We start from the raw sequence: 22,559 nt of genomic DNA on the forward strand, positions 1-22,559 counted from the left end.
AAGCATTATTTAGCGTGTGTGTGTGTGTGTGTGTGTGTGTGTGTGTGTGTGTGTGTGTGTGTGTGTAATAAACTAGAAACTGCTAAATTATGAACACAAAAACACAGCGTGGCATGTGTCCCTTAACCACTGGCTGTTTTAGTGACACAGGCAGATGAAGGAAAAGAGGAAAGGGGAAAGAAACAGAAGAGGAGCTTTTCAATGTCAGTTCCGGATCCCAGTGTCAGTCCCTCTCAGTCATTCCTGATGGGATCCTCCCAGCCACAGGAAGACATGGAGCTCCCATCTGTGGCTAAATGCTTGCCAATGCACTGGGGTGTACTAGCGGTCAAGAAATGGGTAAAGGAGACAGTCACCTTTTTGTAAGTTGCTTCCAGTTACACATATCCCTGAGTCCAAGCATGGCTGCTCCTTTCACTGAGCTACATGGAAGACGCTTCTGTTATAAGACAATCAGAATGAAAGACCAGGGCAAGGGTGGCATAACTACCAGTGCTGCCCCTCATTTTGCATGAAATCTGCAGCTATACTTTCAGTGTCAGCAGGCCAGTGTGACGTGCTGATAGTCCCAAAGCCACTCTTTCATCGTAACACACATGGTGTCTCTGTCTTGGGTTTCCTCGCCCTGTGAATCCATGGCAACAGCAGCCTGAATGGTCTATTCAGGACTCTCTACTACGCTCTCCCCTGAAACTATAGAGAAGTAAACAAACGCCATAGTTGGTCTGTTCCAGATGCAGGCACACATTATAAGTAGATGAGTTCTTTTCATAAGACTTGGACAAACAAAATTCATCAGTTCATTTCTGGAAAAACTTAAATTGAAAATCTCATTGTCCTCTGCATCTCAGCAGCCTCCACTGAACTTGCTTCATATGTGCTTCATGTGAGTCAAGAGTGACAGTCAGGCTGGTTTTCACACTGTGTGCATTCGTGCAGATGTGTTTATGTTTGTGGCCAAAAACCTTCATCCCAACAGCAGCCAGACTGTACAATAAGATAAGATAAGATAAGAGATAAGATAGAACTTTATTAATCCCTCGGGTGGGTTCCTCTGGGAAATTCGACTTCCAAAAAAAGCACAGCAACGACCGAAGTTACAGTTACAGAATTGTTATATACACACACACACACACACACACACACACACACACACACACACACACACACACACACACACACACAAACACACACACACACACACACACACATATAAATACAGAGACAAATATAAATAAAATATACAAAGGGGATAAATAGAATAAATAGGAATGAAAAATAAAAATACAAGTGAATTGCACATTTCAAGTATTGAGTCTATTGCACTGTTGACTATTTACAAAAAGTATTGCACAAGGTATTGTACAGTGAGGTGCAGAGGCACTACAGCTTAGTTGTTCCCCCCTCCTTTGTCCTCCTGTTTCCCCTCCCTCTCCCCTCCAGAGAGGAGTTAAACAGTCTGATGGCGTGTGGGACAAAGGAGTTTTTAAGTCTGTTGGTTCTTGTCTTTGGGAGAAGCAACCTGTCACTGAACAGACTCTTCTGGTTGTTAATGGCCGTGTGCAGAGGATGCCCAGCATTGTCCATAATGTCCATCAGTTTCTTTAATGTCCTTTTCTCTGCCACTGTCACCAGAGTGTCCAGCTTCATGCCGACCACAGAGCTAGCCCTCCTGATCAGTTTCTCCAGCCTGCATGAGTCCCTCTTTGCTGTGCTGCTCCCCCAGCACACCACAGCATAGAAAAGTACTCCAGCAACCACCGACTGGTAAAACATCCTCAGGAGCTTCCTGCAGATGTTAAAAGACCTCAGCCTCCTGAGGAAGTACAGTCGGCTTTGGGCTTTTTTATACAGGTGCTCTGTGTTGCATGACCAATGCATGACAATGCATGACAATATGCACAGAGGATAAATCAGTGTTGAAACAGCTAAAAAAAATAAATATGGGTCAAAATGCCCTTGATGCAGTAAAATGAAGTCTTTGTGACATTTCTGTGTATTTTTTTGTGTATTCTTCTGTGTATTTTAGCACATTTTTGGCAGTTTTACTTTTTCCTCATTCATTTATTGTTTTCTACTGTATGTCTAATACAGTGCGTCTAACAAGTGTGAGATTAATAAAGTCTAAATCCATCTATGTTGTAGTAAAGAACAAATGTGATCAGATAAGATAAAAGTAAAGGAGCTTAGATGGGTGGGATCTAACCAATGAAGGGTGTCGATACATAAGAACATATAAGAAGAGTTGGCCATTCTGACTCAGTTATCTTTATTTTATTTTATTAGATATCCATTAGTCAGGGCAGCACGGTGGCACGGTGGTTAGACCTTCTTGCCGCACAGCAAGTGGTGGAGTTCAATTCCACCATCAGGCCGGGGTCTTTCTGTGTGGAGTTTGCATGTTCTCCCTGTGTTTGCGTGGGTTCCTTCCAGGTACTCCGGCTTCCTCCCACCGTCCAAAGACATGTAGTTAATTGATTAATCCAAATTGCCCATAGGTGTGAATGTGCGAGTGAATGTGAGTGCGAATGGTTGTCTGTGTCTGTTAGCCCTGTGACAGACTGGCGACCTGTCCAGGGTGTACCCTGCCTCTCGCCCAGCACCCCCTTGCGACCCTGAAAAGGTGAAGCGGATGGATGGATAGATATCCGTTAGTCATGCTATGAATCATCATCTTTCGTATAAACACTGAATCCTGTTTGTTTGTTTTTTAATGAGCAGAACTGGCTTAGTCTCTGTTGTTGTTCAGTTCTCATCTGCAGGGAAGAACAACAATAATCTGATCAGATGTTCACCACCTCAAATTTAATCCCCCTATAACACACTTTATGCACAGTAATCTTGGAGGATGGTACCACAGCTAGGCATCTTGACACATGATTGACTAATACATGCAGATCTAGTCGTTTTCTTGCGATGTCTGTTTCCTCAGAAGCTATAATTGCTGGCTCGACAGAATAACATTTCTGCTGAAAGGTCAGCTCACTTAAGAGATGGCTTTCCCATAATTCAGTTTTATGTTGAGCAATAAGGTTACATCCTCTGCCAACAGAAATTGTGGATGTAAAAAAGGGAAATGAATACTCACTAAAATGCCTGCACACTCCACCCAACACGTATTGCATGCATTTGAACAAAACAGAAAATTTCTGCTATTAGACTTTCTAACCATAATATTTCACACATTATAATTCCTTTGACTGCCAAATTATAGAAAATAGATTCTAGTCGTCATGTGAATTCATAGGTATAGATTTCAGGGAGAACACAAGGGGACACAGCCTTACAAATATGTAGGACACACAAAGTTAATAAATAAATAAATAAATAAAAAGCTGTAAAACTACTGAGGAATGTGTTGACGTGTTAAGTATACTTTTACAATTAAAGACATTTTCTTGATAAATTAATGCAGGGGCGATTTCAAAAATTCACCAGAACAAGTCCCCCCAAACCCCAAGGCTGAAATTAAACAACACAAACACAATGGCCTGTATCAATAGGCACTGTAGTGAAAACTTAGTCCTTTAATGTGAACCATGCTGTGTACACTGCGTACTGACCAGTAAGTTCTTGTCAAGGATCAAGAAAATATATATTATGATAAGGAAAGAATCTCCTCTGCGCATTTAAATCGTAATTTAAAGTAATTTAGCGCTGTCCCGTAATTAGAATAAAGTTGAATTACTCGTTTGAGTACCGAGTGATCGGATTGGCTGAGAGGAACAAGTGTACAGCTACTATACACCGCGTAGGAATGACGTTAATTTAGAAAGACGAATGATGTGGCAAAAATCAAAGGGCGAACAGAAAGAAGTAGTCCCACTTTTACGTTTGTTCTCATATATTTTTATGCTGAAGTTCATTGTCTTATTTTGATATTTTAAAGAACAATTAAAATGTTATAAATGTTTCAAACAAACGGCAACATACTAAGCACAGTTCACGTTTTAAAAGTCGAAATACGTATCCATCCGCCTTATTGAGTGCACTTCCATTTCCGGGATGTTTTCTCTGCTGACCAACCTCCACCGCCATTGCAGGTCCAGGGAGTCGGTGTAGTGACAGTCGTTAGCCGGGGAAGACCGCAAGTAAACAGTTAAGGGAAGGAATAAAAAACAAATAAAGTACAGTCACACCGACAGCGCGTTTTAAATAAGGCGTAGAATTCGCTTACAATTGGACTTTAGACTAGAGACTTCCTGGCTGTCCGGCTAGGATCTGAGAGAAGCAGCCGTAGTTTGTTAGCATTAGACGAGACCGGAGGAGAGTGAGAGAGGAACCGCCATGGCTCAGATCCTGCCTATTCGCTTTCAGGAGCACCTGCAGGTATGTGAATCAATGAATGGTTAAATTGTTTGATCAAGTTCATCTTTCGGTCGCAATAACTGCCAGACTGGCTGTCGCTTCAGAGACTCTCAACACAAGTTTGAGATTGCTAGCAAGCTAAGTTAGCGTTTGGTGCTACGCTAACTAGCTTGACAGGGTGGATGACGTTTGTCTTGGCTAGTAGCATCAAGCATTCTTGCTAACACTTTGCTTACCCACCCTCGTTCGCTTCTTTAAGTCTGAAGTACAGAAATACAGCTTATAAATAATGCTAATAGGTCGTAGTGATGAACGGAAATATGTGTTTACCATTTCTCATAAGTATTTGCCCCATTCACAGCAAAAGTGTTCATTTTCTCGGAGTGGCTATTGCTGTCGTTGGTATTAATCGTCACTATCAGTGCCTTGTAATCGTCTGATTCAGAAATGAAATAGTTATCCTTATTGTCGCCTGTTGCGACACCGCTCAATCGATTTCTTCAAATCACCATACGGCGCAAAAAAAAATATTAAAACTTCTACACCCGCCTTATTTGTCTGCGCCCTGATTATATGTACCGTCGTGTTAATTTGAAAGTGATTATTTGACCTTAAGGGGATATCACGTTGGCTGGTTGTACAAATGATCATGTGGTATGTTAGATAGCAATCCAGCGCCCGTGCTGAATGACTTTGCCAAAGTTAACTGTGACTCAAGAATTCACGGAGCCTCCTTTTCTATTCAGTACTCTTTCTTTTTATCTCCGAGGCACACCTTTATCGCAACGGAGCTGCTATTAAAGATTTTTATGCTATTTGTAAGTTCTTCCTTTTTGTGCACCCCCACGTATTACCTGGATTGTACGTACTTCATGCTTTAAATGGCCACACCTTTACTATAATGCCAATAAAACTGCTTTCAGGTCAGGTGGAGGAAACAGGAAGCCTATGGGTCAGTCTAAAGTGTTCCTGACTTTCAAGATGTAATGAATAAAACATAGACTTTTCGTGTCTAAATCAAGCTTCAAATGGGAACTCTGATCCACCCAAGTCTGTATTTGGTCTTTATTAAACAATTATCTCTGTTATCCAATGACTAAAGGCTTTGGGTGTCACATGAGACTAATAATTTGGTGTCAAGAAAGACATTTTAAGCTTTGATCAGTAGAACTGAGTTGTAAAAAGGGGGTCAGGCGTTATGTTCATTGGCTCAGTCACAGGTTAGCTGAGTGGATATTTGAACACCAGGTTCCTGATGTTACTTTTTCTTGCTGTTCAGACTCTGATCCTAATTGCATGTCTTAAGAGATTAGCAGTGTAGTAGTATGGTACCGCTGTTCTTGTTCATAGCAGGTAAATGCTATGGGTTGGCCAGACTGTAATTTGTGTCTGATAAATCTGTTAAACCAAAGATGATTAACATTTTCAGTACAGCGCAGCATTCCCTGTTACTACATTCTTAATTCATAAAGAAGTTAATTCATGTCACAGACATTGATGAGTTAATATGTAGGCCTATCACATGGGGTTGTATGGAGGCTGAGCTTCACAAAGCTATGCAAAGACCTTTTGTGCCTAGAGTTACAATGAAATTATTATTGAATGATTTTTGACATGCTTATTAAGTCCTTTTGGTTGTAGAAGCAAACAGAGCAATACAAAATTGGCAAATTGCATTGTGACTTAACTAGTATTTTATCTTTAGTGAGGGGAAAAAGCGCTGTCATCCCCTAACAGTGCATCTTTCGCTTTCAAATGTGATGACCATTTAATTCATTGAAATCACAAATTTCACAGTCAGCTGCAAGGTGAATGTATTTTTTGTGCTTGTTCTTTGGTCCATCTTTAAAAACTGACGCTATAGCTTTTAATTAATGTACTGTACTGTAATTCTCAGACTCACCAGGTTATGTTATGTGACAAACACAAAGAGATCTTCAGCACATATCACTAATGCATGACCTGCATATGCGGTTTCATTCATGATGCATATGGAGTTTCTGAACAAATGCATGGTAGAATCACTGCAAGAATTTCTTTCACTTTTGACTTGGTCAAACTCTTTAGCTGTCCGTTTAATTATACTCATGAAGTAATCTTTTTTTTCTAATTATACCAGCTAATGGTTACCACTATTATGAGTGTGTTTAAGCTTGGATTATCTGTGAGAAACATCTTATATCTTTCTTAGTCCAATTACTGAAAAACCAGATGAAGCTGAACTCATTTGATCAAATGAGTAACTGTCAGTGCCTGGATGCAAATCTGTCGTTTCACCTTATGGTTGATGTTCTTTTTGCTTTGTTCATGTGGAGCAGAAATATTTACATAGTGCTGCTAGCCGTGTTTTATTTCTTAAGCTAGTTGGCAGGAATCCATCCAATATAAGATTGTGGCCCAATGGTGATATTTTATAATTAGTACTATTGTGATCACTAGCCAGTGCCAAAACCATTTATACTTTTATTTTATGGATAAATAAAATATAAATTGTGCCATGAATACAAGAATGTTAAAAAAAATTCAGCTTCTCTATCGTTGCATAACATATGAATCATCATCACATCTCATTTTCCAATAGGCTAATCTAAGTCCACAAAGCTGCCTACCAGTGTTCAGCTTATATTGTTGCATTTCTTTTGGGTACTAGTTAGTAGTAAATCACCGTATAGGCACTGTTTGAGTCTACACCACTGTGTGCTTAGCTGTGATTAACAATGGATTCGGAGCCTGTTAGACAGACTTGAAATTACCTCTGGTATCTCTTTTTTGTTTGTTTAATGTCTTAGGCTGAAAAATTGGATGTATCATAAAACATTCTTTGTGCAAATATGCATATCTCAGTTATGGACCATTATAGCTCCTTCACATCTAGCTCTACTGCTTTATTTATACTTTAGACTCAAATGTCCACGGTGAGACCGTCCTGATGTCAGGTCATGGTTTATGCTTTTGTTTTTCACCCGTGAATTCTCAACCAAGCGAGTTCAAATACAGACAGACTTTAAGATTTGCTTTAGTGTTAAGTCAAAGTCAAACCCAATTTCAATCACTCACACAGTTTTGCATCATGATGTATGCAGGGATATTGTTTTCAATGCCATGTTCAAGGTTTTTTTTTTTTTTTTTTTTTTTTTTAAAGCCTAAAAGTGATTTTGGATCACCCTTCAAGGCTGCTGGGTGTCACCAGTGTTGGGTGATAGCTTAATTATTTTGCTCATTATTCATATTCTGACCAAACTGACATAAATGTCACGAACAAACTGGATGTTTGCTGATGTTGTGCTTAAATGGATATTTAAAGGTATGCTGGTTAATCAATTAGTCGGCACAAAGCTTGAATAAAAGCTTTAGATTAATCAGTAACTAAAAATTATACTTGAAACCACATTAATTTGGTTCTATACTTTTGAATCTGAACTTTTATAGATGTAAAACATGTCGAAATAGGATTGTTGCATTAATCATGTCGATTTTACTGGATCTGAATTGGAGAGCTGAGGCACTGAGCTAGCAATACATGTTAAACTTGGTAGTCTCAGTCTTTGCAGTTTCCTCCCTCCCTTGGTCTCCCTCACACTATCCATCTGTGTGTCATCCGGTCTACTTGCACATCTTGCATTTTTATATATCATCCATTTATATAGTGTAGTGTTGACTCCAGTCAAACAGACATGATAGCATAAGTGACAGTGTCACATCTTTCCCTCACGTGGTATAACCTTCAGTTTGCCATTCAGAAAAAGAGATAATTGTCATTTAGGTTTTAGTGGTGTTATTGTTCTGACAGAAACCAGTCTCAAAGTAAGCATGGGAGTGTAATCTGTAATCTTCAAAAATGGCTCCAGTTTGCGTAATGGCAACATGGTATCATTCTCTGTTGATGAAGACTTCCATTTTGCATTTAGTAAGCAGGGTTTGACAAGGCAGGCTTCCTATCCAGTGCCCAAAGATAATCTGATGATATGTAGGGAAAACCATAGATTGTGTGTTGAGTAAATACAATATTTCACATGCACAAGTCCATAATTGCATGTTACTCTTATCTACTTTTGGTGTACACAGATTTTTTTTTGTCTTGATGTACACAGTAATTTGTTACATTTGCAAAAGATGTCTTCATTTATCTCCCTTGGTTAAGATTTTGAATTGTACTCGAGCTTTTTCTATTGTGTTTTGGTATATACTGAAAACACTGCATTAAAATACACTATGACAGAAAATGTATACATTTCCGTAATTGGGCTTTTAGTAACAAATGCATGACAGCAGGCCCACAATATAGTGAAAATTTCAAAAAGTTTCTCTTACTTGTACTAGTCTAATTAGAATACTAATTATAGCTCAGTGTCATTATATTACTGGACTAGGCTGTCTTTTACAGTTGTACTAGCTTCTTTTCCTTTGAAAGAGTTTGATATTCACAAAAAATTGTCATTTAGATAAATTTTGCCCTACATAGGAAGACCTTGAGTTAAATATACAAATTTACGCAGGGTGCAAGAAAGAAGAGGATGTGATTATTAGTGGTGATCTTTCAAATAAGTGTTGTGGTTAGCTTTAAATTAGCTGTTTGTAGTCTGCGAAAGGGTTTAGTTCCCTGAAAACCTGACGCTTTGTATCTAAAGTTAAATGCACTCACAATAGTATTTAATAGCAAATTGATTTAGTTCAAAGCAAATACTTGTACATCCCTTCTGTTTGCCTGTTGAGGAGGGGCAGGTTGTTTCATGCTTTTTACAAAGGTTTGCATGTCACACTTTGACCTGTGCTAGTAAATGACCACCTGATACCTCGTGACAGGCTGGCAAGGATACAGATTTGCTGAACACTTGACATTCTGCAGCAGCCTCTAAATGTAAGATAAAGCTCTCATTTAGGGAAAGAAGGAAACTGTAGTCTCACAACCACCTCAGCAAGAAATGACCTGAACTGGAGACAGATGATGTTCAGAACCCCTTCCATCTTTTTTCCTTTCTAATACTATAATTGTAAAGGCAGCACTTTTTATGCCTCACCCATGATCCCATGTCCCCCTCCAGTGGCCCATGATAGCAGAGAAGGCAGGATTCGGCAGGCCTGTTGTTTCAGTCCTGGTAGACAATGACTCCCTGGCTTCCTGTTGTGGAGTATTGCAAACAAGTCCTGCTAGCCTCAGCACATTACATAGCACATCCTTCCCTACCCTGCCTTGAACTTTACATGTGCAAAGTTTATTTTCTGCTGAACAAGATGCTGCTTTCCTTTAAGGGAAGAGCATACAGGTTAACTCTACTGACAGGGCTGACAGGTTGTTGGAGAATAGTTCAAATCTTTCTGTGGATTTATTGTCATTGTAAGATTATGCAGCAGCCATGTGCTCAGTTGTTGGGCCTTTACTAAATGTGTTTGACTTGACTTTCTTGGAGTTGGTTAAACTCCATTCTTACTAGGGTTATATATTTGTTTATAGAGGAGTTGCTTAAAATTTGACCTATTTTGGAACAGTACATGCTCGATATATTATTGCATTGGTTGCAAACAGGGTTTGGGGCTTCTTGTGGTAAAGAAAAATGTAAAGATTTTCAAAATATTTTTAAGCCTGTTAAATATTTTTGTTACGCAGAGTAGTGACAGCATATCCAAAAATGGATGAAAGAAACTGAAACATTATTAAGATTATATAGTGTTTCCAACTTTTGGCCAGAATGGCCTCTCCCTCTCCAAGGGACTAAGTGAATAAGTACCATCATATGGGGTGTTAATTATATTTTTATCTAGTTAGTTCTCATTCCCAGGATATGATTTGCTTAGACTTGAGTTATCTGTCCTTCTCTGAAGTTCAGTTGTTGTCACTGTGATTAAAACTGATAATTTCCTGTACTGTGATCTCAGTTCCTGTTGCAACCTCACATTGAAGGTATTGGAGTCAGTCTATTTATGACATAAATCGAGGTCATGAGTGTCTGTAAACCTTGGCTAATGTGCTTTTTTTCCCCAGTAGATAAAAATGCAATCTGTATCTGCTCAATTTTCGGATCAGCGAAAAAAGACAAAAATTGAACATTTACTTATTTACTTATTGAAGTATTTTTTTGCCTGTTAAAAACATTCAACTCTAGACTCATTCCATGCAATTATTAAAAAACAAATTATGGTACAATATAGGGCTTTGTATCTACCACTCAATTCAATTCAATTTTATTTATAAAGCACCAAATCACAACAACAGTCGCCTCAAGGCGCTTTATATTGTAAGGTAGACCCTACAATAATACATACCGCTCATTATATCGCACTCTGCTGTGATATGAGCTGTCACGGTCACGTAGCTTTCCGTTGTCCCGGAGGTCCACCCATTTGTAGTAGTTAGGGCAACAGAATATGCCTGGGACATTTCAGCCATAACTTAAATCTTTTTCTGATCATACATGCTTGGAATGATCTTGCCACTAAAGTGGACACGCAACGAGATATCATAGCGTGGCTCGAGCACGTTCATCATAGTTTAAACCCCTTGTTTTGCACAAAGGAATACGGCCTCCCGTCTGCAGCTAAACACCCCAATAGCTTTTGTAATAGCTTTAGCCCGGTCGGATTGGGCAGCAAAGGGCTGCTTAAATACTGCAAACTCCTCTGCTCCTCCACTCACTCCACTCCACTTCGCTAGCGCTGACCATAACTATTGCTTGACAGACCCACCACGCCACCATACACATATTTTTTTTTTTCTTCTTTTTTGAATCTTCGGATCACATGCGTGCCGAACCGTGGAGTGGGATCGGTTCGGATTACGGATCAACCGTGATCCGTTGCACCACTACAGGGCACATGGCCAGGTATCTTCCTTAGCTTATATAGCATAGCAGTTTTGGTCAGTAAAGGAAAAAATGATTGATCGTGGAAAAAATAACTAGAACATTATAATCTGTCATTGAATAAAATAAGGCTGGGCTTGAGCTAATGGTTTGTAAAGAGATGAATAATGGTAATAGTGTAATCATAATTCACAATGTCTCTTGCTGGCATTTTGTTGCTGCCATTGCAAGTGCTTGCTGAACTACCGTATTTTTCGGATTATAAGGCGCACTGTCGACAAACGGGTCGGTTTTCATAGATAAGGCGCACCAGTATATGTTGTTCCAGTGTCTTTCTAATTTTTGCTATGTAACTTTGCACTGTCCACTTTTTGCTGTAACAAAACAAATTTCCCACGTGTGGGACTAATAAAGGTTATCTTATCTTGCATTAATGACTAACCTCATATTGTGGCTGGATTATCTCAGTTGTTCTCCCCTACAGAAGTTTGGTCCGTTTACAGCAATTTTCCATGCGATTGCATTTGTCAAAAAAACATCGGGAACTTTTATCAAGTGGAAAAAAGTTAGCGTTCAGGTTCACTGTGTTATGCTTTGTTATGCTAACATAGCTGTGTCACTAGCGATCACTAGCACAGCATTATATACCATCTAGCCCTACTTCAGTAACCCTACAAACATCACTATTGTGTACTTTTCTGTCTTCATTCATGTTGGTAGTGATAGCAGCCAGATTGCTACATTACATTGTTTTCATGTAATCTGCATGAAAACAAGCGCTCACTCTTCCTGCTCAACAAATGACGAGGACGGAGCCTTATACCACGTGATACAGAAGCTGTGCCGTGTGATGCTAAAATTAGCAGGGAAAAACAACGGAGAGCACGTCAGGGATGACGAGAAAGTGACAGGAGAAAATCCGTCCCGGTCAACCACCCAAACATCAATAACGGGAACCTTATACAGCGCTTCCCTTTACCCGTCGAACTCCCGCAGGCACAAAGAAATTACGGAGGCTATTACTTATCACCTGACCAAAGATATGGCTCCCATCAACACTGTGCAAAACGAGGGATTTAGGAAAATGATCAACACCCTAGACAAACGCTACACAGTGCCATCCCGCAACTACTTTTCTATTGTTGCACTACCTGCTCTATACACGCAGCGTCGAGCAACGGTGGAGACGGAATTTCGTTCGAGGTCAGTAAACACAGCCAGAATTCATAGATAAGGCGCACCAGATTATAAGGCGCTCTGCCGATTTTTGAGAAAATTAAAGGATTTTAAGTGTGCCTTATAGTGTGAAAAATATGGTAGTCTCTGCTACATCAGCATTTACGTGCTCTAGGTGATCGATTCTGTAATTATCTTTCTTAAATGTGTTTATTTTTTCCGTCTTCTTCTTCATTAAAAAAGTGTTTTACCAGGTGCTTTGCCTACCCTTCGTTAGGGATGGGTATTGATAAGATTTTAACGATTCCGATTCCATTTTCGATTCTGTTTAACGATTCGATTCTTTATCGATTCTTTTTTTTTTTTTTTAAAAAAGGAGAACACTAAGGTCGATTAGCTCAGAGCTTTGTTTTATATCTTCTCTTTGAACAAGATAGAAATTTAGGAGTAACATGGCCTTACAAACCCAACAGTGAGATCTTGAGAGATCCAGCCTACGGCTCTTCAATGGGGTGTCACAGGGTCCCCAGGAAAAAAAAAATTGTAAATGTAAAATAATAAAATAAATATTCTTGTGAGACATATCACATATTGACGGGGTCGGGTTATGTTAAAAAGTATAAATTGTTATACTTTGTTCATTGGTTCAAAGGTACCCCACACTTCTTTTTTTGTTTGCTCTGGTGTATTTTTCATTTGAACTGTTACTCTGCCAGAGTACTCATATTTACAAGATGGCATTGAACGCCCCATTGGTGTATCAGGAAAACTATTTTGTACGTATGTTCCTTGAAGGGGATTGAAGTCGTTCTTTTTTCCACCGCAGCGAAGGGCTAGGAGTAGGAGAGGAGCTGCTGTATGTTTTTGTTATCGAATCGATCTGATTGTGAAATAAAGCATATGCAGTGAGAAAGCAACTCCAGGAGTCATCCCTGCCTTAAAGCTGCAACATTCTTCTGTAGCAATAACAAAGTATAACATAAATTGTTCTGTGGCAATTACACAAGAATATCCAGTAATGTCCCTGCCTACAATTAAACACATTCACTTACCAAAAATCGGGGGCATCTGCTGTGGCAAATGGGTGCAAGCCTTTGACCACAAACTTAGACACTGCTCGGTGACATTAGTCTATCCTGGCCTGAAAGGAGACACTACCGGTAGACTGCAGCGAGAACTGCCTGTCTCTCTCATCATGGTCACCTACATGTACAGTAATGGCAGGTCTTGTAATAAGGCAGATTGCGCTAACATAATATGCACTGTTAGTTGATTATTTACCTGCCGCGTTAACGGGAGAGGACGTGCAAACGTTAGCGCTGCTGCTGGGTTGAGAGTCACGAGTCCGGAGCGGAATTAAAAACGCGTGTCATCGCATGTTTTGTGAGCAAATGCTTTTGCATATTCGTAGTGTTTCCTCCCTTAAATGAAATATCTACTTTGCAAGTTGCCCTGTTGTCATCGGTTCTCATAAAGTATAATCAAACTTTTGAGCGTTTGAGCCGCTTAGGCGCCATGTTTCCTGCCAGGTAAATGACGCTCCGCAACGTGGTGACGTCATTCGGGGCGACTGGAATCGATAAGGGAATCGTTTGCAAAAATGGCAAACGATTCCAAGGAATTGAAACAGTGGGAACCGGTTCTCAACAAGAACCGGTTTTCGATACCCATCCCTACCCTTCGTAGTTGTATGCATTCTTTATTCTCTTTGTCCACACTTTCTAAATACAGATTAGTTTGATTTTCACTCTTGCTTCATGCAAGTCTCTCGGAGGCTCTTCCTTTGTTATCCTATCATTGATCAACTGTGGAGGGCAGCACAAACAAATTTTTAATTTCGATTATGATTTTGGCATATCAGAATTAAAAGAACATGATCATACAATATTTAAAATGCATGCTCATCATATTGGCATATCCTATTCAAAGAGTACTGTCTGTTTGCAGAGCAACAGAACTAATCTAACTAACCTTTTACCCTGAAAACACACGACAGTCTGCGGTATAGTTAATGCGTAAAGACCAAGAAAAACGTTTTATGTGAATCGTTCAAATTGTCAACTTGGATATCAGTAAAAATGAGCTTGTGCAGTGTGTCAGTGCAGCACAGTGTAAATGTGAAATCAGTGGTCTGTTATTTAATTTTGCTAAGTTTCAGTACAAAGATTTATACAAAGCAATGTTCTGTTTACATCAGAGTGCAGAGAATTCAACAAATGAATAATAATGACTTTACTATTGAACAACGTCACTTTGGACATAATTGTGTGGCTCTAGTTGGTTGGTTGATGTGTTAACAGCTATGCAGAGCAGTGCTAGACTGAATGGTTAAATGATTTTCCACATTGTTTGTAGCTCCTTTGGGCTGACCTGCTTTCAGCCAAATTCCTGCTCAGTGATGTTGCAGCAGTGTTAACCCACAGTAGTGTTTTACTCTAAGGTTTCCATAGCAAAACAGTCTCTCAAACTGTGGTGTGGTCAATCAGTCTGCGTTTGCTTTTCTTTATTCCGTGCAAGAGGGGTAGCATTCATTGTGATAAGGCCATGCTGGTCTTTCCTGTTTTAGAAATGCTTTTCATGTGTGAATGAAAGGGCTTCCTGCTGATCCAAGAATAGATGAGAGGGAAGCGAAACGCATAAATCTGTTTAGAAATATTGTGTAATAATAGCTTCTTCTTGTGTTTTAAAATGTAGAAATACATCTGTTTGAATTAAAGTGCACTCATTTGAAGGCAAACTAGTAGTTCATTCACACAGCAGCTGCATGGGATGTTGCCATAACTGAATAGAGAGTGCTTGGTTATGCTGACCATCTATTTAAATTAATTTAAGCTATGTAGTATCTCTTGCTGTGTTTTCATGAAACAAACTGTTGCTAGATATTAGTGAAAGCTGATGTGTTCAGGGTCAGAAGGATTCTCCACATAGGCCGTTTCCCTTTGTCCGGTGTTTGAATAAATGTTGTCTTAGTAAACAAGGCTTCCATACTGGACAATGGCAACGATAAGAGGCATGGAAGCTGCAGTGACGTTACTGTATGATGTCACCTCTCCACTGTTCAAAAAAAATGTTCAGATCAGTTTTCAGTTCTTTCCTCATAGCTTGTAGTAAGACTTGTTCTGTACAGTTGTTTGCACTGTCATTGAGAGGGAACCAGGTTACACACTGTGTGGTTGGGGCAGGGTTGTGGAGAGGGTGTGTCCTGTCATTGATAAAAGGTCTCTTTCGTTGAGCAGTTTTCAGAACTGTGAGTGTGTTTGCTGATTAGAATTGAAGTAGGCAAAATTTTTAGAAGGGGGTCACATTTTTATCTCAAGAGTCTTAAAAATGAACATTTGCCAACAAAGATGGGAGTGATCCAATATGCTTTAACCCCCTCCCCCCCTCCAACATAAAACATTTCAGGACTACAAGTGAATGTGTAAAATTTTATGGCTGGTTAATTTAAGCAGGCAGTAATAGATTGTGCACCTTTAACACACAGATTAAGATTTATTAAGCGTCATTATAAGTATAGTAACAGCTGTCTACTGAAAAGACAAAAGATATTTATGTCATTTGCACCCACGGATTTATTTTGAATAAAATGAGAAAGCATTGTAACATTTCTGAGGCCATTTTTCCTGAAAGCAAAGCATTATACAACCATTACCAGCTTTATTCACATTACTGCAATAGGATATATGTTTATTTTTTGTAAATGATTGCTGCGCATGATATAGCAGTTATGTCTGATCAAAGATGCAAATACTTGGCCATAAATAAAAATGTATATACACGGTAACGGTCTTGGGTTTAAACACAAAACCATGTTCTAAATAGTTGTGATTATTCAGCAGTTGTACAACTGTGGTATATTACTCATTGACAGCCAAAAATTGGAGGAAGTTGCAACAGCAAAACATGGTGCATGGGATGGTTTTTGTAGTTTCATTTCCTTTAAATTTACGTTATACCAGTGTTGGCTGCATGTGGTTGATAATTGCCTTTTTCTTATTTTTCATGTTGAGTATTATTCGTATAGTTAAGCAATGAAAACTGCTTCTTCTTGATACTCTCGCTCAGAGCTGGCTTTGCCCATTGCTCCTCTGACTGTCCTCAGCAAGCACTGCTGTGTCAGGGTTTGTGTAAGGCAGGCAGGATACCCTGTTTCCAGCCTTTGTCAGTAAGCAGATCTGCAGAACTTGCTGGTGTTACATGCGGCAAATTGTTTCACACACAGCCTGAGGCTTTATTTTTATGCAGGTTAATTTTTTCACGTGTCCTGTCTCTCTTTTCATGGAACACCTACAAGTAATTGAAGCTAAAGCTAAGGCGTGCTCTAATGTACTTGAGTTTCCCTCAGGGATTCAAATTGGTGTTAATTTAGGTAAAACTTGGACAAAATAAAGCACCAGTGGTTGTCTATATGACGTGACAGAATCCTCTTCATGCACTGATATTGGTATATATTGTGTTGGCAAACCAGCTCCTGTGAAACATAATAATTTCTGAGATGTCAGACTGTGAATAGTTCCTGTTAGTCAGACTAAAGAGACACTTGAGTGTTATGTAATGATGTTGCAGTTTCCTCTTTGGCCCATACTTTGAGAACTTGGCTGTGCATTAGCTCTCCACCCAGGCCAGGCAATAACTGTTACATCCAGTATAAAACTACATGTGTCCAAAGAACTGCTGCCTAGCTCCAGTATGGCAAACTCATCCGCTCTCTGTGGTAGTGCACAGTAGCTGAGTTTAAAGTCCCAACATTCTTAGTGGACCCTGTTGTTTGGTCAACTCCTGGCATTAATTTGACTATAGATTTGTCAAAGGCTTAGGTTGAAATTGTGACAGGAACAATGTGACGTATTGTTTCCCAAGATGATCTTCATATTTACCTAACGAACCTTTTGCTGCCCAGTTCTGTTCAGGCTCACATGGTTCTGCTTTTTTCCCCTTGTTTCTTTTAGCTCCAAAACTTAGGGATCAATCCGGCCAACATAGGCTTCAGCACCCTAACCATGGAGTCTGATAAGTTCATCTGTGTGCGTGAGAAGGTGGGTGAGCAGACTCAGGTGGTGATCATCGACTTGGCCGACCCCAACACACCTATCCGCAGGCCCATCTCAGCTGACAGCGCCATCATGAATCCAGCCAGCAAGGTCATTGCACTTAAAGGTATGGCAGTCTATTTACATTTCAAAGGCTGCATGTCTCTGAGTGCAGTGCATTACCACAGAGAGAGGGAAATGTGTTAAATCCTGTGTGTTAAATATCAGGGTTTAACACAAACGTTAACTAACCACTTGTAAGGGACTTACAGCATTTCATTAGGACATGTTTTTCTTCTATATAGCAACATGTTATCCATTTAAAATTTTAAGAATATTATGAATTATTTTCACTTATTTATGTCCATACACATCCAGCTACTTTAGTTTTCCATTGTGGATTAGTTTTTAATGGCCAACATGTATGTTTTTGTTTTTTTTCTTCCTCAAAACATTTGTCCTGTAAATACTCAGAATGGGATATTTTTTATTCTTTTTGTCCAGCATCCATGATTGCTTTGACTTTTTTGTTGTTTTTGTTTTTGTCTTCTCTTATTTTTTTTTCCTTTACTGCTTTCTTATGTGTTTGCAGACGGTGAGTTGAAATTTAACTACTTCATTGTGGAAGTAAAATCCTGTTTAAAGCAACATTTATAAGCTGAATATCCATTTGAAGCATAGAGACTACTGTAGAGTTTGTTTGCTCTTAGAGCCTCAGCACTAATGGGCTAGGTTTAAGTATTCTTTACACACATGTTTAACCAAGTTTTAGTGCATTCTTGAAATTCCTTTCCACATCTCAGCCAATATTCTGTAAACAGGATTTAGCTTTCACAGTTTTACGGCTTGCTGGCATTTCATCATTTTTGTTTTATGTACAAGTGATTTAGAACCTGTTGCAAGTGTGATAATACTGTGGGTAAAATGATTTCATTTTAATTTGCATTTCTTGGTTTCCGTTTGAAATTCATGTCCTCTTCCATCTGTGTTATGTTGTAATTAACTTTCTTCATTTGTCTCAAAGCTATGCTTAATAATTTTTATTAATTGTTCGCTGTAATAAGAACTAAATATTACAGTTTGTTACAAGACCAGAGAGCACAGGAATTTATCTTGTAATCTGTGCGAGAAGTCTAATGCCACCTGTCATCAGCACTGACTTTACTTCACATGGTCCTAATGGGACATTACTCTGTCACGTGTAGTGCCTGATGAGGATTGAATTGGGTCACAACATAGAATGAAGAGTAATCTGTAAGGCTTGCTTGTCAGGGTGTGGAAATGATAAAATTATACTCATAAGTTTACTGTGGTAGCTTATCCAAGAGCTCAGAAACCTTGAGTATCCTCACGTGTTTAGTCCATGAGCTTACTTATGCACCTTTTTAAAGATTTTGTGAGCAAAGCAATTTTGGTTTTTTTGGGGGGGGCAAAGCTTTGTCCCTGTGTTCTCAGTGATATTATGTCACGACTTGGTCATTTCACACACATGCTGCAGCCCTGGTTTTGTTCAGGTTCATGCCTGATGGAGATGCTTGTAAGAATGTGAGTGTCTCACTCACTAAGCTTAGACAGCTGCCTGCGCCCATATCATGAAACAGGTACTTGTTTGGTGATTGCACAATGAGCATGTGGGTGTTTTGGGTCCTGCCTCTTGCTCACTCAGGTCCAGCCAATAGTCTTGTCTAAATCAGGTGAATTTCCAGTAGGGATAACATGTATGACTCAGATTTTCTCCTGTTGTGTTGCATGTGTGATGGTGCACCTGTGGACAATGTGTCAACATGAGTCCCTCCACATTGCCCACTATTCATGTGTGGAAAAAAACACACGGTATCAGTGATTTATTTATTGAGGGAACTGGTGTCCGTTTTTTAAGGCAGTTCATAAAAATGCTTAAAAAAAGCACCTTATCACAGCAAACAGGAGCTATATATGTACAGGAACAGGAAGCACAACAGTATATAGAGCGCAGCAGATGCAAACTGTTGCCTTGTATTTTTGCAGTGTAAGGCCAGTGTAGCTCTTTCTTGTTCAGTCCCATAGTGAAGATGCTTAGTTGACCTCGTCTTGTGACACAGTTTGAGCGTTAACTCCTCCATGTAACCTAAGGTTGACCACAAAACACACACGTACACACACACCGCCAGACGCTAATCATGATTGAATTTCAAATATTGCATGCTCTTTGAAATTTGGCTGCTACTGCTGCAAGTGGTCCATTTACCAATCTGCTTATTGTACTTTGGCTTAGTAATGGCAAAATAATCTTCACGGTTTGGCTGATGCATTGGTCTTCGCTTTTCTGACACAAGGTAAAAAGTGAAGAAGTCACACTGCTTCTTAGTAAAGCTTTAGCTTCTCAAATTAACCCCAACTAATAATACAGAAAATGCAGGTGAGTGAACTTTCTTCTAATTGTTTCAAATATGTTTGAAACATTCCAAATATTTATTATTTTTAGCACACTATTTAATATTCACAACACCGTACTCACTAGTCTGTGTCCTCTAATCTAGAATGACTTGTACTAAGAAAGAGGTAGGCATGTATCGAACCATTCGGTGACAGTCGGCACCTCTAATCCTTCATTAATTTTGTCACACGTGGAAAATGACCTTTCTCAATAATTGTATTCATGTTGATAATTTTTCATGCAGTCAGTGGCAGTAAGCAGAAGTGTTTTTATTGGCTTCCTACATTGATGCACCATTTGGTTTAAATTATGAATTTGTATGCACTTAAGTTCACGTCGAGCCTATCGCACCTTTTGTATTCTGGAAATAAATTCACATTAGGGCTGCTCAATTAATCGAATTTTAATCACGATTACGATCTGGGCTTTCAACGATCATTAAAAATGACTGAGCCGATTATTAGCCCCTCCCTCATTTATCCGCGACACCTTAAAGGCCGGTCCGTGAAAATATTGTCGGGCATAAACCGTCCGTGGCGCAAAAAAGGTTGGAGACCGCTGATTAAGAGGACCCGAGGGAAGCTCGGAAAGCTAAGCAGAAGTTATTTGGAGAGTGACTGCCGTTGGTTGAAAAGAGAGTTTAAAAAAAAAAATTTCAGTGGTGTTGCACACTATTTTATATTATTTTTTTAAAGTCATTGTTAACCCTTTAAAGCCGTCAGAGCAGCACGCTCCGTTTTGCGTAACTACTGTTAAATCCCTGTAGAACCTGAACCGTGTAAGCTAGCGCAATAATTTGTTTTGCATATGAAACCGGAGGAGTTGTACTTACATCTGATGCCATCAGCTTGTCCTCGGTCACGGTTTCGTTCCACATATAGCTTTGAAAAAATTGCATAAAAAGCGCTTGCAGGAACAAAAACATAATATTCCAGAAACACGCTTTGCCGTTCCTATCAGCTGTTCGTAACACTTCCCACAGTGAAATGATGCACCTGCTGTTTTCTTTGCAAATTTGCATCATAGGATTGTTTTTTGTTTTTCCTGCAGTATATAAAAATTGCTGTATCTCCAAAATAAAACTATGAAGACACTCAAAATAAATTTCCTGTTGTTGTAAACTATTTTTTGCAACTTTATTGTATTTAAAGTTTTGAGGGATAAGCCTCTTAAATTTCTCCAAGTAGAAATATATGTAAACAAAACAAAAGCGATTTTCAATTTTTTTTGTAGTTTATTGCACTTTTTTGCAATTTATGTAATTACTATGGACTTAATGCATACATATTATTAAAATATGGGCTATAACAGTTGTATTGATGTATAGCAACTTGAAATGCTCCCACAAATGGCACTACAGTATGTAAAAAAATAATATAAGCTCTGGTGGACTTGGTTCTATAGTAGGTCTTAAAGGGTTAAATAAATATCGTCAAATAATCGTGATCTCAATTTCAGTGAAAATAATCGTGATTATCATTTTTGCCATAATCGAGCAGCCCTAATTCACATTCTCCTTTTTTTTTTTTTTCTCTCTCACTACACTTCATATGACAAAAATTGCAAAATGCAGCTTGTTCGATGTTTTTCATCTTATCAGTTGTGGCATTGTTGCTTGATGACCTCTGTGCCATCAAAACAACATTTCAAATTTCTTGTCTCTTTAAAAAAGAAATGGTGTGCTTCTTTTCCTATGGGAGGTTTTTGTGTGCGTCTCTCTGTGTGCACGGACTCGCTCTTATCGTGAGCTATAACATTCTCCTGTGGCCTGGTTCCTGCCCTGTTTCTCCCCCTTGTAGCTGCCAAAACTCTTCAGATCTTTAACATTGAGATGAAGAGCAAGATGAAGGCGCACACCATGACCGACGATGTTACCTTTTGGAAGTGGATCTCTCTTAACACAGTTGCACTTGTGACTGACAATGCCGTCTACCATTGGAGCATGGAGGGTGACTCACAGCCCGTGAAAGTCTTTGACCGGCACTCTAGCCTGGCAGGCTGCCAGATCATCAACTACCGCACTGATGCCAAGCAGAAGTGGCTCCTGCTCATCGGCATCTCAGCTCAGGTAGTTTGTTCTGCATGTGTTCTGGTTTAACAAAAAACAAAGCCAAGGTTCGTAATCTATGGTCGAAGCATGTCAGTCACAAGGAATATGCGGTCATAATTACCTTATGCATGTTTATATCTTTCATTCTGGGGGGGTTTGTTTTTTCTTTCAGCAAAATCGAGTGGTGGGAGCCATGCAGCTGTACTCTGTTGAGAGAAAAGTTTCTCAGCCCATTGAAGGCCATGCTGCCAGCTTCGCCCAGTTTAAGATAGAAGGGAATGCAGAAGAGTCAACTCTGTTCTGCTTTGCTGTCAGAGGCCAGGCTGGAGGGAAGGTGACTGGTTTTTACAAACATAATTGTGAAAAGTGATTTCTCTCGTATGGTTTTGTTACAAATGTTTTGTCGTCCTCATAGTTGCACATCATTGAAGTGGGAACCCCACCAACTGGTAACCAGCCATTTCCTAAGAAAGCAGTGGATGTCTTCTTCCCTCCAGAAGCCCAGAATGACTTCCCTGTAGCCATGCAGGTATGTTTGTGTGACATCAGTAGCATGAAAGGTAGTACTAGGTTGGCAAAACTGCAGTTTATCAGTGTTTTAAAAGACCAGTTTGGCTGATGTGTGGTGATGTTTTTGTTTTTTAATTGTTCATAATTTCTTTTACTGACAAGGAAATCTCTGTTAGAATAACTTTATAGAGCGCCAAATCACAATAACAGTTGTCTCCAGGTGCTTAACCACCAGACCACTTGTCCACCAAATAGTGATGTACAACAAACAT

At 39.4% G+C, this 22,559-nt stretch overlaps 1 protein-coding gene across 1 annotated transcript in view; it reads left to right on the forward strand.

The window, feature by feature from the left end:
• Positions 1-4,002: 4,002 nt before the first annotated feature.
• The window catches only part of cltca (clathrin, heavy chain a (Hc)), a 36,019-nt gene continuing 17,462 nt past the window's right edge, over positions 4,003-22,559 (forward strand). The window contains exons 1-5 of the mRNA XM_004561654.3: positions 4,003-4,329; positions 17,231-17,438; positions 21,527-21,795; positions 21,950-22,111; positions 22,193-22,306. Of these exons, the coding sequence (XP_004561711.1) occupies positions 4,288-4,329; positions 17,231-17,438; positions 21,527-21,795; positions 21,950-22,111; positions 22,193-22,306 (795 nt within the window). The 5' untranslated portion in view covers positions 4,003-4,287. The remainder of the gene's footprint in view (positions 4,330-17,230; positions 17,439-21,526; positions 21,796-21,949; positions 22,112-22,192; positions 22,307-22,559) is intronic.

Source organism: Maylandia zebra, linkage group LG10, assembly GCF_041146795.1.
Source record: "Maylandia zebra isolate NMK-2024a linkage group LG10, Mzebra_GT3a, whole genome shotgun sequence".
NCBI lineage: Eukaryota > Metazoa > Chordata > Actinopteri > Cichliformes > Cichlidae > Maylandia > Maylandia zebra.